At 33.6% G+C, this 17,815-nt stretch overlaps 2 protein-coding genes across 6 annotated transcripts; one reads left to right on the top strand and one right to left on the bottom strand.

The window, feature by feature from the left end:
* Nucleotides 1–8,907: 8,907 nt before the first annotated feature.
* Nucleotides 8,908–17,798, bottom strand: LOC128196762 (uncharacterized). Of its 5 annotated transcripts, none has more exons than XM_052878319.1 (3): nucleotides 16,758–17,798; nucleotides 16,575–16,662; nucleotides 8,908–9,135 (listed from the first exon to the last, which is right to left on the bottom strand). In XM_052878319.1, the coding sequence occupies exons 1-3, from the start codon at nucleotides 16,884–16,886 to the stop codon at nucleotides 8,993–8,995; spliced, it is 360 nt and encodes a 119-aa protein (XP_052734279.1). In that variant the 5' UTR covers nucleotides 16,887–17,798; the 3' UTR covers nucleotides 8,908–8,992. The 5 variants fall into 5 exon arrangements, 4 of the variants coding, with proteins under 4 accessions (XP_052734279.1, XP_052734280.1, XP_052734281.1 ...); XR_008249126.1 differs by lacking the exon at nucleotides 8,908–9,135 and adding an exon at nucleotides 14,981–15,681 and having other exon boundaries at nucleotides 16,758–17,792; XM_052878320.1 differs by lacking the exon at nucleotides 8,908–9,135 and adding an exon at nucleotides 14,981–15,681 and having other exon boundaries at nucleotides 16,807–17,789.
* Nucleotides 9,172–15,342, top strand: LOC108340548 (beta-galactosidase 8). Its single transcript, XM_017578007.2, has 19 exons — nucleotides 9,172–9,726; nucleotides 9,843–9,938; nucleotides 10,284–10,396; nucleotides 10,473–10,539; nucleotides 10,620–10,712; nucleotides 10,876–11,019; nucleotides 11,186–11,274; nucleotides 11,414–11,519; nucleotides 11,616–11,703; nucleotides 11,859–11,977; nucleotides 12,442–12,600; nucleotides 12,744–12,934; nucleotides 13,016–13,110; nucleotides 13,441–13,550; nucleotides 13,710–13,823; nucleotides 13,982–14,083; nucleotides 14,293–14,504; nucleotides 14,619–14,943; nucleotides 15,049–15,342. Exons 1-19 carry the CDS (start codon nucleotides 9,562–9,564, stop codon nucleotides 15,154–15,156), a joined length of 2,496 nt encoding a protein of 831 aa, XP_017433496.1. The 5' UTR covers nucleotides 9,172–9,561; the 3' UTR covers nucleotides 15,157–15,342.
* Nucleotides 17,799–17,815: the final 17 nt, after the last annotated feature.

Here is a 17,815-nt window from a genome sequence, read left to right as displayed (position 1 = left end):
ACAAAGCTTTGAGGTTCACCTTCATCAGTAAAATTAACATATTCATCTGAAAAATACCTTCTTGACGGTTGCTTCTGCCTTGTTGATCGCCTCAATTGGGGTTCTTGCGGAGCATCCTCAATTGGTTGATCTTCTTCCGTCAGATTAGGTTGATCTGTTTCTTCAGCCATTTCATCAAGTTGTAACTCTGGTTCGGCTTGATGAGTCTCTCCCCCTGAGTTGTTCATTACAATAGGGCTTTGATCACTTATCAGCTTAAGTGTTGGTTTCTCCACTTTCTTGATGTCTTGGATTGTCTGATCTTCAAAGAACACCACATCTCTGCTTCGAACAATCTTTCTGTTTGCAGGATCCCATAATCTGAAACCAAATTCATCTCTTGGAGAACCAAGGTATATGCACTCTTTCGCCTTAGCATCGAGCTTTGCTCTTTCATCTTTCGGAATGTGAACTGATGCCTTACATCCGAAGACTTTCAAGTTGCGATATGAGGCCTTTTTACCGGACCATACTTCTTCTGGTATCTTACCGTTTAATGGTCTTGACGGTGATAAGTTGATCAAATCAGCTGCTGTCACCACTGCTTCCCCCCAGAATGACTTGGGAAGTTTTGCGTGAGACAACATGCTTCTGACCTTCTCGGCAATCGTTCTGTTGAATCTTTCAGCTACTCCATTCATCTGAGGTGTCTTGGGAGGTACTTTCTCATGTTTGATCCCATGAGTCTTGCAATAGTGCTCGAACGGACCTCTGTACTCTCCACCATTATCACTTCTCAAACATTTCAACTTTCTACCAGTTTCACGTTCAACTGAGGCGTGAAACTCTTTGAAGATTCGTAGAACTTCATCTTTTCTCTTCAATGGATAGACCCACAATTTTCTGGAGTGGTCATCAATGAAGGTAACAAAATATTGAGCACCACCAAGGGATTTTTCAGATGTTGAACAAACATCTGAGTGTACAAGATCCAAAATATGCTCTTTTCTTCTTCCACTTTCAAATCTACGGAAGGACACTCTACGCTGCTTACCTGCTAGGCAGTCTTCACATAATTCAAGTGGTTGTCCTTTTATACTCTGGAGATGATCTTTCGCAAGGATCTCTAATCATTTCTCGCTCATGTGGCCCAGTCTTTTGTGCCACAACTCCTTACTTTCTTCTTGAGCAACATTCGTCTCTCCTTTGTATATTTTTCCTTGCATGCAGTACAAGGAGCCTTCCTTCTTGCCTCGAGCAACAATCATGCTTCCTTGACAGAGTTTCCATCTTCCATCGCTGAATTGGTTGTTCATTCCAGCATCATCTAATTTGCCAACTGAGATAAGGTTTAGACGTATCTCTGGTACATGTCTTACCTCCTTCAGCACAAGTTTGTTTCCATTTTCTGTCGTCAAAGTCACTTCTCCTATGCCCACAATTTTGCTTGTGACATGATTTCCCATCTTCACTGTTCCAAAATCTCCTTTTTGATAGGATGAGAAGAATCCCTCGTGAGGAGTAACATGGAAAGATGTTCCGGTATCTACTATCCAAGTGCAATCATCAAAAGCAATATTTAGATAGTTTACCTCAGTGATAAGGAACACATTCTCATCATTTGATACCACCGCTGTTGTAGTCTTTTCCTCCAACTTCTTTTTGGGATCTACCACATCAGGGTGTACAGTTCCATTCTTCTGATCTCTTTTCAGGAATCTACATTCTTGCTTCTTGTGACCATCTTTTCCACAATAAAAGCATGTCAGACCTTTGGAACGAGACTTGAATCTTCCTCGTGACTTTTCACGTTTTACTTTACTTCTGTTTTCACTCCTTCCTCTATTCTCAACAACATTGGCTTCTGAGTGACTACTCGATCCCCTTTCTTTCCTTTTGGATTCTTCATTCAGTAAACTATCTGTGATGTTATCCAGACTGAGCTTTCCATCTGGTGCTGAGTTACTGAGAGTGACCACCAACGTGTCCCAACTCTCCGGTAGAGAACTAAGGAGTAGAAGAGCTTGTAGCTCGTCATCAATCTTCATATCCGCCTTCATTAATTGATTCACAATACCTTTGAAGGTGTTGAGGTGCTCGATCATATTCTGGTCGTCAGTGTACTCCAACTTTACGAGTCGTCTGACTAGGTGAGCTTTGTTCCTGGGAGTCTTCTTTTGAATCATTGATTCAAGCTTTGTCCATAACTCATACGCATTGGTATAAGTCGATACATGCTCAAAGAGACTTCTGTCGATGTATTTCCGAATCATAGCCACTGTTTTACGATTCAGAATCTCCCAGTCTTTTTCGGCCTTCCCTTCTGGAATTTCCGGATTTGTGATCGGTTCATACAAATCCTTGCAGTATAGATGGTCTTCCATCATCGGCTTCCAGTACGAGTAATTATCCGCAGTTAACTTGAACATGTCTCCTTCCATCTTGAATTTCACAGGATTCTGACTTTTTCGAACCGGTAGCTCTGATACCACTGTTGGGAAACAGCGGTATTTGTTCCCTCCTCTGTGAACCCCAAAATGGGCACTATGCGGAAGCGTAAAAATGAAAGCGTAAGGAAAGAGAAAATTAACACTGGAAATTTTAACGTGGAAAATCCTCTCGGAAAAAACCACGGGACCTAGTCCAGAAAATTATCTCCACTATGAAAGTAGGATTACAGTGTTTTCTCTCACTCTCTGAGGATCTCTCTGTAAATATCTCACCCTCTCGGATGGTACACAAAACTCTCAGTTTTACACACTCACAAAACAGACTCTCTCTGTTTTTCACTCACACTACCGTGGCTTCACTTCTTTCTCTCACGGTGGTTTTCTCCTTCTCTCACTGCCAGATTTCTTCACTCTGAATTGAGTGGCTTTGCTTCTTTCTGTGTGTATATCTTTTGCTGCTGCCCATTTTACATTCATTTATAATGAATGAAGGGAGAAAAAAGAAGGAAACATAGTTGGTGAATTTGGAGCAATTCACGGAACTTTAAGCAAATGAGTGGTGCTTTTGGTGGAGGTGGCAGACACAAGACAATGCTTCCATCATTTTAGTTTAATGATGGGTCCCATTTTTGGTTTTATTCAACAAAGAAAAACAATAAAGTTTTGAAATACATCATGAAATGGAATGAATCACAAATTTCAAATTGTATAATTCAAAAGTCAGAATTGAACAATACAAAAAATACAAAATCAAATCTTCATTTTTATGAAACTATTGAAGAAGAGTATGAATGTGAAGGAAGTAATATCCCTACCCTTTAACTTAAGCAAATACTTATATTTTGCTCCAATTCCTTCTATTTTTTTATCTTGTCCAAAAGGAATATAGATTAGGCCACTATCATTGTAACACAACCGAAATGTTGAAACATGCACTGGTAAGAATATACGAAAATTATCTTATATTGATGAGACAGAAACATGGTATTACCTAACATTTGTTTGATTTGCATTTATTGGTGTTAGTGTCCCAAATTCCATTTATTAATTATATCTCCATCTTAATTTTATAACATTCTTTGTTCTAGAAATGCAGTACGCACCAATATATTGCGCAGCTATAAGCCGAATAGACTCTCTTAGTATTTGTTGGGAGAACTTGGATTGAATAATGGAGAAATTTCAATTAGGTAGGAACAAGTGGAAGCTAAAAATAAACACCTAATTTTATGTTTCCTTGTCGGTTTAGGTTGAATTTGTGGATATGAATGTGACCACATTCAAAGAAAATGCTAATGGCTCACTCACATCATCAATCTTTTTTATGGAAGGATGAGTGTCCACTATCTATCATAATACAATATCATGTTTCCCCACTTTCATTTTTGTCAAGTAATTTACATTTTTATAAGTTAATTTGCTGTTTTTTCAACTAAAAGTGCAAGTTTATCATCATGATTTACCAATTTAGGTTAAATTTAATGCCTACATATTTTTTGTTATAAATAACTATTATTTAAAAAAGTGGTACAATGTGTTCTCAATGGGTCTTATTACCACCCAAGATGAAAGTATTTTAGCCAAAAATGAAATCAACTTGAATAAGTTGAATCCCTTGATTTAGAAATGACCTAAAAACTCTATGAACATAGAGGCTTTCAACACACATTATTCACTCAATTATTCTATTATAAGAGCATTTTATGCTCATTTGATTTAGAGTTATGTTTGATTAAAATCAATTTAAAACTATACTGACTGGGCGAGATGTAACCATTCAATGTGTTTAAAAATTGTATTCAAATTATCTATTATTATAAATGTTCTTTTGTATATTAAAAGTTAACCAAACGTAAACCTGGCAGGCGACATTCATGTTATATAAAACTAAACTGCTATATAGTTGGAAAAACATTCTTTTAATTATGAAAAAACATATTAATTGAAGAAAAACATCTTTCATGTCATATATATATATATATATATTTGTTTTTTAAAGAAAAAGCTGTATTCTCTTGCAAGTTAATTTAATCTAAACATGTAATCTTAAGTTTTCCTGTTCGAAGAGTTATTCACACTTTTAAGTTTGTTCTTAATTTACTGGACCCAAAATACAATTATTTTCATAATATGTCACTTATTATCGGATTATAATAAATGATTTTATTTTTAATATCATATAACAGAAATTAAGTATATCAGGACAATTTTTTTAATTAAATCTTATTAGGAGTAATTATGAAACCTTAACATGGTATTTAGATTCGTATTTCAAAATTCATCCATCATATCTAATCGTACGTGACATCATAAAAGAGAGAGAAAAAAAACAACCTATGTCAAATAGAAAAAATAATCTTGTTTCTACCACTTTTTTTTATCCTCAACAAATTTGAATTAAGTGAAACATTTGGAATGTTCCAATCCATATATAATATATTAAAAAGTAATATTCAAACTTTAATATTTTGTATTACATCCTTATTTATAATCAGAAAGATTTTACACAATATCTTAAACATACAAAAACAAATTTAATCAAACTTCCTTAATCATAATTAAAGACTTGATCTTCTAAAATTGATAACTCTTCTGTATGTAGTAATAATGTTGTATGAGTATGATAGGTTTGATAGTTAAAATTTGATTTTCAGAAACCTGGACTTCATATTTTTTATAGTTGGGTTATGGAAAATCATTTTGGAATGAGGTGCACCTTTCACTTAATAATTCATATTTTTTTCTAATAAATAAATGTCCCTTTTTTTAATTGGAATGGATCATAATCCTAAGATAAAGTAATGTTTAAAAGCATTGAACTTGGTCAACAAGATCGCGATCCTATTTAACATCAAAAGATTGCCATCTTCAATTTGTTAACTGGCCTTAATGGTATTTTTCTCTGTCTTTGTGCCACACATCAAACACTTCAGACAAAAAAAGAACAATATTTAAATACTCTGAATTTATGAAAAACACAAAAACCAAAAGTGAAATAATTATTATTTAATGGAGTTGAATCTGACTAAACTATTATATTAACACATTATTAGTGTAACTTATTGTAAAAAAGTCATTTAATTTTGTTAATTTAGGGGGAAAAGGTTTGAAAATAAACATATGAAAATAATACCAACAAATATATTTAAATACTAATATATAGAATTAAATTTAGAAAATTAAATTGGCAAAAGAAAATAGAAAACTGAAATTTAGATGCCAAAGAAAGAATCCACACGAGTACAGCTATTATACGAAAATAAGAATGAAAAATCAAGATATATTGTTATTTGTACTAGAGATTCAATAATGACAAAATAAGCTCACGAGTCACGAGTTTTTCGGAAATTATTTAATAAAAATAATTATTTGTTTGAATTATTTCACTTTCTTTTATGCAGACAAACTGTTTCTTTGATATTCCACATTAACCAATACCAATTCACTCATTGAGATTCGTTTTTATTTTGTTACTATTATTATTATTTTATTATAATATTCTACGAAACATAATTGATGTAATTTTGGAAGGACTTTTTAGAAAAAAAATCGGGTAAGATTATCCGTACTCGTATCAGTATCCATTTTCTTACTTTTTAATATTAATTAATTAATTTATTAAAAATAATATTATCACATATTCAATATTTATATAACATATTTAATGTTAAATATTTATTAATAAATGATAATTCTATAAATTTTAAATCAAATCATTTAAGTAAAAGCTATATATATTTGTAATTACATGTAATTACAAATAAATTATATATTTGTAATTACATGATCAAAACTATATATAATATCATGTAATTACACATAAATAAATTAAATATTTATTAATTTTGAAAATGTTAATAAAATATCATTGACAAGATTAAAGATATCTTTTAAAAAATTATAAAAAAAATAAATATTTAAATTTAATGATATTTCAAATATCTCTTTATTTACTTTATTTAAATGATAATAAAATATATTTTTTCGTATACATTAATAACAATTATACACACATAAAGAAATTAGAGTAATAATAATTTAAACTTAGCCATTAAATGATTATATTATCAATGACAAGGTTGTATTGAAGGCATGTTTGGAATCAAAGATGAGTTGGATGATGTTAATGGTGTTGGTGTGGAAAATTAGGTTGAAGAACTATAATCGTTAGGGTAAGAGATTTTCTAAGAATAACTCTTTTCTTAATTGAGCTTCAAGATTAAGGAAATAAGTGTTATGACACCCTTTTCTTTCATTCGAGAAGTATGTACGACGATTTAGATTCATGATAAAATATTGTAGAAGAATGTTAGATATGTGGTTAAATATTTGGGTATGGTTGACTCGTGTTGGATAATTCAACTAATTATGTGAAAATATTCATGTTCAGAAATAATAATAAAATATTTGATAATTATAACAATATAATTTCTGAATTTTATTTAAAAGCAAAAACTTTTGAAAATGTCAAAAGATTTCAGAAAAAAAAAATTAAAAGAATTTTTAAAATCAGGAACCAAAATATTTTACAAAATAATTTTACCAGAACACACTAAATTATAATTTTTACAAATATATTCAAAACTAATATCTTAAAATATTATATTTATAGTAATTAAAAAAAAACTTTCTATCATATATATTATATAAATAATTAAATATATATTTTAAGAACTCGTGTAAAATTACTAATGTGTCAATCAATCAAGTTTATGTATTTTTAATGTGCACGGAGCGTCTAATGCTTTACATATTGTGAATTAATTGTTCGTTTACAAAAGTCAAGTTCATTAAGGTTTTTAAATGATTAAATTTCTCTTCTATAAGAGATTTTGTAAAGATGTCAACAAGTTGATAATAGGTTGGTATAAATTCTTCTAAACATAATTTGTTATAAAAATGATTTTTAATTTCAATATTCTTGGCTCTAAAATGTAAAATGGGATTCTTTATTAGATTAATTGCAATACTATTATCACAAAAGATAGATGTTACTCTTATGAATGTTGTAGTTTTTAATTGATTTTTAATCTATAAGATTTGTGAGAAACAATTGACATTTGAAGTGTATTCTGTGTTAGTGGTTGATAGCATTAGTTAAGTTTCCTCCATTAAAATAGGATTAAAAATAATTATTTATATAAATGATATTAATTAATTTATTCTTATTAAAAAATGGATTAATAATATATTAATTTTAAATATTTATTTATTTATTTATTAAATATTTATACTTAATTAGTTTTAATTTTATAAAAAATATGGATTAATAATATATAATAATGTAATATGATAAAAAGTCATTTTTAGTACAAAATATCATTATAATATTTATACAAATAATAAATTTAGTCTCAAATTAAAAAGTGACAATATCATTATATTTTAAAAAAATAAAACTAAATTAAATCAAAGATAGGAACTAGATTGAAATAAAGATAATAACAACATTGAGATTAATATGTAACATTATTCTTTCATATGACACTCATAAAGAAAATAAAAAATTTAAAAATAAAAAAACATAAATTAACATATAGTTAATAATATTTTTAAAAGTATCTAATTGAGATTTTTTTGTTCAAAAGTCATAACAATTAAAATATTTTTTAAAATGAGTATCCAACTTTAAATTTGTCAACTAAAATGGAAGGATCAAGAAAATAATTAAATCAATAAAGATGAGTATAACTCATACCCGAATCCATATCTAGTCAATACATAAATTGCTTGATGAAAACGAAGACGGATTTAAAACTTACATACAAAGACAGACAAATCTATTTATATCCTTACAATTTATACATTCATAAATTAATGATGTATAAAAAATAATTTTAGAAAAAATATATAATAATAAGTATTATTATATTGGCATGTGAATGATGACTATGATGTGACCGCGTGTTCCTGTCTGTCTATTACTCCAGCGCGACATTCCCTTTCATATTTAATTGGTTTATTTTGAGTTTTCAACGTTATTTTTTGTTACACATTAATTTAAAATAATTATTATTTTCTTAAATGCTAAAGTTTAGTTTGAACTTTTAAAATTTTGAATGGGTTTTTGGGATATTTTCTATTTTGAAATTTGTGTTTCTATTTCTCCTTTATCAATTAATTTTCGAAAAAAAAATTGACAACAAAATCATATTTTCGATGTAACAGTTAAATAAAATCTAAATTCTTATTCTCAGAACCTAGTTAAAAACGTGCACGGGAGACGCTAAAATTCACATGACGTCATCATTTCAGTGGCTGACGCAAGATGATAAAACACGTGCAACTCGTACCATTTTCATAATAAATAAACATACATTTTAGCAAAATTCTATTAGTGAAATTAATTTTAACCACGTCTTAATGAAAAATTAAGCCACACATAGCAGTATAAAATAATTTCATATTTTCCAACAGATTCATTTGAAACCACAATTATGTGATAATCTAAGTTATTTGCTTTTACTGTCATGATAATCTCTGATTGATTGTCTTAGTTGATTAACTAATTTAAAATCAGTTGTTATGAAAATAACTTGCTTCAGCTATGGCTGATGATGAAGTTAACACAATCCAAATCCAAACAGAAATGAAGGCATGCTAAAACCAAAAGCTGCGGCAGAGTGAGCTGAGGAAGATGATGACGACATTGACAACCTTTTAAATACTATAATACTATTTGCATGCGTGTCGTGCCCTTCAACGCCTGCAATAAATAGAACCCATTAACGAAGTTGCTCTTCACTTTTTCTTTCCCATTTAACTTGATTCTCTTCCCACTCTTCAAGTTTATCAATTTCAAAAAGTCACAACTTCCTCTTACTTTCACTCTTATCTCTTCACGAAGCGGCCAAGCAACAACGTCTTGCACTCACACGCATGCATGTGGAAAAAAGAAACAAGAAACTGATACATTAAGTGCTGCAAGAGTGAAAGATTGATTTGCTTGTCTTAGAAAACCAACCCCATTGAAGTTTTTCCATTTTCCTTTAAACTACATCCTTAAGCCAGGTTTGGTATTTGCTTTAAGATAAGTTTCTTAAGAAAACCAGTGTCTTCAAATCTATAAGAAGTGAAAACAAAGAGGGAATCATTTCCTTGTTGGTTTTGTTTGTTCTTTCCCCAAAAGGCAATGAGAGCGACACGTATTCTGTTTGTTTTGCTTTGGTTCTTCTGCGTTTATTCTCCTGCTGCGTTTTGCGCAAATGTCACGTATGACCACAGAACATTGGTCATTGATGGCAAGCGCCGAGTCTTGGTCTCTGGTTCTATTCATTACCCTCGTAGCACTCCAGAGGTTCTGCTCATTACCCTCTTTATGTTTCTGTGTAATGTTACACGTTCACCTTCTTTCTTTCTTTTTACTGTGTTCCTGAAGTCTGGACTCAAAAGGGATGGTGTTTGTTGTTGCAGATTTGGCCAGACCTCATTCAGAAATCCAAAGATGGAGGACTTGATGTCATTGAGACTTATGTTTTCTGGAACTTACATGAACCAGTTCAGGGCCAGGTTCTGTTTTTTCTAGTTCTGTTAATGCCACTATTACCATTTTTTTGTTGTTTCAGTCCTTTACTGTCTCTTGCATTCTATTGAGTTTTGGGGTGTGTTTTGTCATTTTCCAAACTAGTAAAAAGTGTATGGAGGGTTCAAACCAGAACCAAAAGTAAAACTCTGCAGCTTAGGAAAATAAAGTATCGTTGTTGAACGTATTTTTATACCGTTTCATAAAAGTATAAACTCAATTTGGGTAGAGTACTTTTGAGTTTCAATTAAAAGTCATAGATTGGAACAAACAACTCTTAGAGTTGGGGTCTTGTTAAGAAATTAATGATGGAGTGTGCTTTGGCTTGGCAGTATAATTTTGAAGGTAGGGCAGATTTGGTTAAATTTGTGAAGACAGTAGCAGCAGCAGGCCTATATGTGCATCTCCGGATTGGTCCATACGCATGTGCTGAATGGAACTACGGGTAAAATATGATCTTTATATGTATTTTTTCACAAGGAAGTTCATATCTGATCATGGTCTTTAACTTTCTTGACCAGTGGTTTCCCTCTTTGGCTACATTTTATTCCGGGAATTCAGTTCCGAACTGATAACAAACCATTCGAGGTAATTATTCCCTTTTTTTCTCCATATCTCATCTTGCTGCATCTGCTTCCTTCTATCACGCGAAATTGAATTGTGTTCAGGCAGAAATGCAGCGGTTCACTGCTAAGATCGTGGATATGATGAAGCAAGAGAACCTCTATGCATCACAGGGAGGACCAATTATTTTGTCTCAGGTTTTTCTTAAACTTCATTAAATACATGTCTATTTTCTTTTAGAAGAAATCACGGCATCCACTGGTGGAAGAGTAGTATAGACAGACATTCTCGAATTCTGAATGGCCTACTGCATACTTTTTAATATGAAAAAGTTATGTAATACTTAGTATGTAATGCCAGGTCGAAAATGAATATGGAAACATTGATGCGGCCTATGGTTCTGCTGCTAAATCCTACATCAAATGGGCAGCATCAATGGCAACATCTCTTGATACAGGGGTTCCTTGGGTAATGTGCCAACAGGCAGATGCTCCTGACCCAATTGTAAGTTTTCTCCTTTTAGCCATCAACGTAAACTGTTATATAATTCATATTTTACTGCATTGTCTATTTTCCTGATTCCTGAATAGAGCAATCTTACTATGTTGTTGTCTACACTTATCCTACTTGATTCGTTTACTCCATAATTTGTAATCTTAACTGTACTCAGATTAACACATGCAATGGATTTTACTGCGATCAATTCAAACCAAACTCTAACTCGAAACCAAAAATGTGGACTGAGAACTGGAGTGGATGGTTAGTGTCCTTGCTATATAAATCATTTAGTTATTTGAATGTCATACTCAAAATATGATCTGATTGATTGTGTAGCACTTTCTCAATCAACTCTACTTTTCTTTTTTGTTGTAACCTTTTGAATTCTGTGAAACTGTAGGTTTCTTTCGTTTGGTGGTGCTGTGCCTTACAGACCAGTGGAAGATCTTGCTTTTGCTGTGGCACGCTTTTACCAGCGAGGTGGAACTTTTCAGAATTACTACATGGTGATACAATATTGCATGTTGTTTAATGATTTAAGCTATTCAAGATAGGAAAAGAGCTGATGTTTTCTACTTTTTCTGTTCCTTGCTTGGAAAAAGTACCATGGAGGGACTAATTTTGGCCGAACTACCGGTGGACCTTTCATTTCTACTAGTTATGATTATGATGCTCCAATTGATGAGTATGGTATGGGTTCTTTAAACCTTTGTATCTCATATTAATTGTCGATTCTATAGAATTATATAAACTGGTCAAGTTTGATTCTATATGAAGTCATGAAGATGAGCGAACAGTTTTACAATGAAAATATGTTTTTAAAATGTCTGAACTATATGATGCAGGAATTGTTAGGCAGCCAAAGTGGGGGCACCTTAAAGATGTGCATAAGGCCATAAAGCTTTGTGAAGAAGCACTGATAGCGACTGATCCAACAATTACAACTCCTGGACCAAATATAGAGGTGATAAGTGGACAGGATCTCTGGATTATCTTTTGAAGCCTTAAATGTTTCATATTTTCAAATTTTAATTTTCTGTCCAGAGACATGCCTTGAATAGTGTGGAGATCCACTGGATCTTTGTCACTTTGTCATAGATTTCTCTGGTTACTGCCGCCTTTCAAACTTCGTGACTGGTACCTTCTATTGATTGTAGAAAATTGTCTGATGGTGTTAATGTTTTATTGTATGGGTATAGTTGTTTTATATGCTTTATAAAGGTCTAGTCTCTTTTCTGTACATAATATCTGCTGTTTGTGAACCATCCCATAAGGACAAATGTTGGGAAAGGAACATGAATGGTTGGTGTCTTAGAGGCAACAAACTCCTTATAAGTTAAATCCAATTATTCCAAAGGCTTACGCTGTTGAGTGAGATGAGATGAATTGTTCAGTTACCTTCTTTAACAGTTACTATTCAAAATCCAGGCTGCAGTTTACAAGACGGGATCTGCATGTGCAGCCTTCCTTGCCAACATTGCCACATCTGATGCAACAGTATCCTTTAACGGAAATTCATATCACTTGCCTGCATGGTCTGTGAGCATCTTACCAGACTGCAAGAATGTAGTGCTCAATACTGCAAAGGTTTGCCTCGTCAACTTCCCAATAATAATCAATGGTTAAATTGAATCAAGTTACTTTCAAAATGAATGCTCAATCTATCTACACTTTAGATAGTTTCTAGTCCAAGAAATAGTATAACCTACAATTATATTACGGTATGGCAGATTAATTCTGCATCAATGATTTCAAGCTTCAGAACTGAATCCTTAAAAGAAGAGGTTGGTTCTGGCTCAGGATGGAGTTGGATTAGTGAACCCGTCGGTATTTCAAAGGATGATTCATTCTCCAAATTTGGATTACTGGAGCAAATAAATACAACCGCTGATAAAAGTGATTATTTGTGGTACTCGTTAAGGTATACAGTATGCCTTCAAGGCTGAGGAGTTTTTCTTCGGAATTTCACTATGCCGCATAACACTTCAATATTTTTCTGCAGAATTGATATGGAAGATGATGCTGGTTCTCAAACTGTCCTTCACATTGAGTCCCTTGGTCACGCCCTACATGCTTTCATAAATGGGAAGCTTGCAGGTAAAATAAAATTAAAAACAACGACATCTAATGACAATGTTTGGTTTATTGTCCCTTGTCTATCTGCAATTTGTAGACTTCTTCATTGTATAAATTGATGGATAAGTAACATCATCCCAAAATTTATTCTCTTTTAGGATGTAGTGAAATACATACAAAGTTAACAGAGTAGACATCAATTGTTCGTCATTGTTTCTTCCTAAAATGTTCAACTTTTTTCTTTATTTCAACGGAATATTGTGTGATTAATCCTTTATTTCACGACATCGCAAATTATTCTGTGATTTATCCAATAATACTTATCTGTGACATTATGGACAACTTTTTCAGGGAGTGGAACTGGCAACAGTAACAAAGCTAAGGTCGCAGTAGACATCCCCATCCAACTAGTGGCTGGGAAGAACATAATTGATCTTCTGAGTTTAACAGTGGGACTTCAGGTTTGTCTTTACTTCTTATGTTTGTATACAAGAATGTAAGGCTGAGGCAATTTTGGTTTATATATGTTTTGGGTTGTTAATCCCTCCTCATATCCTTTCACTTCATCATCAAACGTGTTCTCTTACTCCATCAACTAATGCAAACCTTACGTGCTTCAGAACTACGGAGCCTTTTTTGACACATGGGGTGCGGGGATCACTGGTCCCGTGATATTGAAAGGTTTGAAGAATGGAAGCACTATTGATCTCTCCTCCCAACAGTGGACATATCAGGTTAGTCTCAGCTTAGTTCTTTTCTTTCCCATTTTGAGTTTTGTTTACTCAATTAACTGAACAGATATACCTGAAATAGTAAATTGGACTTCTGTTTTCCTCTTTTTACTGAGGTCATGCATTGACAGAATACACCATCTGTATTTTTGTAAATTCAGGTTGGCCTTAAATATGAAGATTTAGGTCCATCAAGTGGAAGTTCTGGACAGTGGAATTCACAATCTGATTTACCTATAAATCAACCCTTGACTTGGTACAAGGTAATCCTTATATGAATATAGCATCTATTGAAATTTTCGAGTTTTCCTAAATTATTCTCTAACTGCTATAACTGCATAAGCTGCATAACCATGTTTGCATCTGATATCTTCACAGTCACATACTTTAAAGAAAATTAAGGGAATGATATAAGACAAATGATCCGGTTTGCATAACCAATGGTAACTAATGGTAATACATGTTGTATTAGACAAACTTTGTTGCTCCCTCGGGAAGTGATCCGGTTGCTATTGACTTCACGGGGATGGGAAAAGGTGAAGCTTGGGTGAACGGACAGAGCATTGGGCGATACTGGCCTACATTTGTCTCCCCAAATGGCGGTTGTGCTGACTCTTGCAATTATAGAGGGGCCTATAGTTCATCCAAATGTCTCAAGAACTGTGGGAAACCATCACAGACGTTGTAAGTAGTTAGATATTTTGTATTAGAGAAGTTGAAACTTGAAATTCATCCTGAATTCTTTGAAGGAACTGAAGGCAATCCTGTTAAATACTAATTGAGCAACTAATCCTGCAGATACCATGTACCACGATCATGGTTACATCCAGATACCAACACACTTGTATTGTTTGAGGAAAGTGGAGGTGACCCTACGCAAATCTCTTTTGCTACAAAACAGATAGGAAGCGTGTGTTCACATGTATCTGAATCTCACCCTCCACCTGTAGACTTGTGGAATTCAGAAACAAAAGTAGGGCCTGTACTGTCACTGGAGTGCCCTTATCCTAATCAGTTGATCTCTTCCATTGAATTTGCAAGTTTTGGAACGCCTTATGGGACTTGTGGAAATTTCAAACATGGACGGTGCAGAAGTAATAAGGCTCTATCCATTGTTCAGAAGGTGTTGTCCTGTGTCCTCTTTAAAATTTCATATAAGCTTTTTGTGTAGTTAATTTGACTTTTGTTCATTTGGATTATACTGACTCTTACGAATATTAATTAACAGGCCTGCATTGGATCAAATAGTTGTAGCATTGGATTATCACTTAATACATTTGGAGATCCGTGTAAAGGAGTAGCAAAGAGTTTAGCTGTTGAAGCTTCTTGTGCATAGACATTTTCGCTTAAAACCTTCCTACTTCCTAACTTGGACTCAGCTGAAAAGAACTCTGCACTCCAAATGTCTTGTACTCTTTATTGAAGATGATCCCTGATAAGCCAATGTAAAATGCTATTCTGGTAGTAAACCGGGAAAGCAGTGTATATTTATTTATTATAGAAGGAAAGTCTCGCTTATGCATGATGTGTGACAATGCTATGTTCTACTTGAAAGTTGGAAGGAAGGTTTCTGAAAAGCCATACAAGAAATTGTTTTCTTAATTAACAGTACGGCTATTTTCTGATAAGATAAGCTGGATAAATAAATTCACTTGCAATGGAAAGTTTCCCTAAAGCAAAATAAATCATATATGCAGTACATATAATCAAGTTCCATTTACGAATGTTTGGCCTTTATTTGTCTATGCACGTCACTAAGTTAGAAACCAAATTACTGGCATGTCAACAATTGCTTCGGGAAACTTTATCATGAATATTGAGGATATCAGCACTCACCATGTTCTTCGTTAGTAGTAAACCTCTGCAACAAAACTAGAACATTACTAGACTCCCTTCCAAAAACCCTTTCTTCAATTAAAAGAGGGAAAGCTGATGAAAAGGAAGATTGCACTTTCGCAATAGAATTACATTTGTCAATGTAAAAAGCAAGGGTTGGGAAGGATGGTGATCAAATTGACTTCTACAAAGCGTATTGCAATAAACATAGTCACAAAAGTGAAGACCATCACCATTTTAGATTATCTGGTCAAGTCTCCAGTGAGTTCTATGTTTTCCTCTCCTTTCATTCATCCAAGTAAATTGAGACCCTTTAGAAGGGATGTGGACCTAGTTACAACCGTTAGTCCAAGAAATGGAATCATCACAAGATTACCGCTAAGGGAGACAACTTCCTTTCTTTTCATGAGCACCCAAGACACAGTTAAAATCACCTATTAAACTCCAAGGGCCAGCATGATTCTATTAAAGCTTAAGTTCCTCCCAAAGGTTGTGCCTATGAATGTGACATGTACAGGTATAGACAGTTAAAAAAATGTTTTGATCATTCAAATTTAAGGAGAAGGTTACGTCTTGATGTGGGACAGATAGGGTAGAAGGCGAGATGTGACTGCACAAAGGCACCAAAGGTTTTTGGAGGGGCAGTCCTCCTATTGTTAACAACAAAGAGTTTCAAAGATATACTATTCCAAAAGGCTACATGAGTCTTTAATGGTTCAACCCAAGGTTCAGCAATTATTACGAAATCTAGTTTGTGATTCACAAAACTAAGGGCTGTCCTAGAGGCAGGATTTCCTATTCCTCTAATACTCCAGAAAATTGACTTCATGAGGAAGTATTTTTTGAAACTTCCTGGGAGGATTTTTTTTGTTAGTGCATCTACCAGAATTTTAATGTGCAGCTTTCTTAAGTTTTTACCTTCCAAATTTGGAGATGACCACGGTGAAATCTGGATCTCGATCCGCAAGCTGTCCTTGGTTGGCATGATCTGAGATCTCATACTCATCTGCCATGTCAATCAAAAGTCATCGCGTTAGACCATAATCTCACCTTGAAGATTGCTTGCTAGATCAATATAAATGAGGATCCTAGCAGAATAACCAATAAATCTGTTTTTGGTAGAGGCATCAAGCGTGATGGGTGCACCCACCCCAGCTGCAATCCCGAACAAAATTTATGGCCTCCAATACACTTGTGGAAGGTTGAAGAATCGAACCCAAGTTTGAGCATGTGTCAAAAGCAGCCTGTTCGGGCTGAAATCCTTGCCCCATCGGCACAAACGATGGAGAGCTGGTTGGAGGTTCTGGGTTCCTTTGGCTAAGATTAAACTTCCATGAAAATTGTTCTTGCAATTGAGAAGCCCTTTTCTGTATTCTTTTCTCGTAATCTTTATGGAGACATAATTGTATTTGATGAAAGGCTTGAGTAACTGACTTAAGGGGAAGTCACATGAAACAGAGAGAGTCTGTGCCAAGGATCGTTATTGGGGGTGATGGAACCCTAGCAGAGCTCACATGTGTGCTCTCCGTACACCACTTTGTTGGGGAAAACCCTTTCAACACATACAGAAAGAAAGGCTTCTCAAAAACTACACATTGTTTTGTGAATTAAAATAATTTCATGTCTATGATATTGATAAGCCTTCCCATGTTCATCATCCTTGCCCAAAACGAATTGCAACCAAAATACTACGTCATTATGTATAAATGTTTGGTTTTAGGAGTGTAATATCCATTTGACTGAAGAAAAAAGAATGTAATTTCCCTAACATATCAGACCCATGTGTATGGTTCGTATAATCAATGGGAATTGGTTATGGAAATTGTTTTGCCTGCTCATGATGATAGATCAACAATTCTTTCCTTCACCTATCTTCACTGCTGAAAAAAGGTAGTGCTTGATTACAATGGTTTCGGCAAAAGACACAACAATTCACAAAATCAATTGATTGTGATTGGAGATTGGTGTGGCCTTCGATCATAAAAACAACACTGCTCCATGATTTCATCCATTTATCATCATTGATGCAACGCCTCAATATCCTTACCAGCTAGCAACTGTGTGTATGTTCAGAAATCACAATATAAGGTTTTAAAACAAAGCCTTTCACCTAACTATCATTGTCTCACATTGCCATATATGCTCTATAAAAGCCATCT

Source organism: Vigna angularis, chromosome 5 (assembly GCF_016808095.1).
Source record: "Vigna angularis cultivar LongXiaoDou No.4 chromosome 5, ASM1680809v1, whole genome shotgun sequence".
Classification (NCBI taxonomy): domain Eukaryota; kingdom Viridiplantae; phylum Streptophyta; class Magnoliopsida; order Fabales; family Fabaceae; genus Vigna; species Vigna angularis.
Note: the sequence above shows the minus strand (reverse complement) of the source record. Positions and strands in the feature narration are given on the sequence as shown.

Bases quoted from the DNA above. Each gene is read 5' to 3' on its own strand.
- LOC108340548 (XM_017578007.2), top strand. From the start codon at position 9,562: ATGAGAGCGACACGTATTCTGTTTGTTTTGCTTTGGTTCTTCTGCGTT. The intron at 11,520-11,615 runs GTGATACAATAT...GCTTGGAAAAAG, and splicing joins CTTTTCAGAATTACTACATG to TACCATGGAGGGACTAATTT. The intron at 13,824-13,981 runs GTTAGTCTCAGC...TTGTAAATTCAG, and splicing joins CCCAACAGTGGACATATCAG to GTTGGCCTTAAATATGAAGA.
- LOC128196762 (XM_052878318.1), bottom strand. From the start codon at position 16,886: ATGCTCAAACTTGGGTTCGATTCTTCAACCTTCCACAAGTGTATTGGA. The intron at 16,663-16,757 runs GTTATTCTGCTA...TTGACATGGCAG, and splicing joins TACCAAAAACAGATTTATTG to ATGAGTATGAGATCTCAGAT.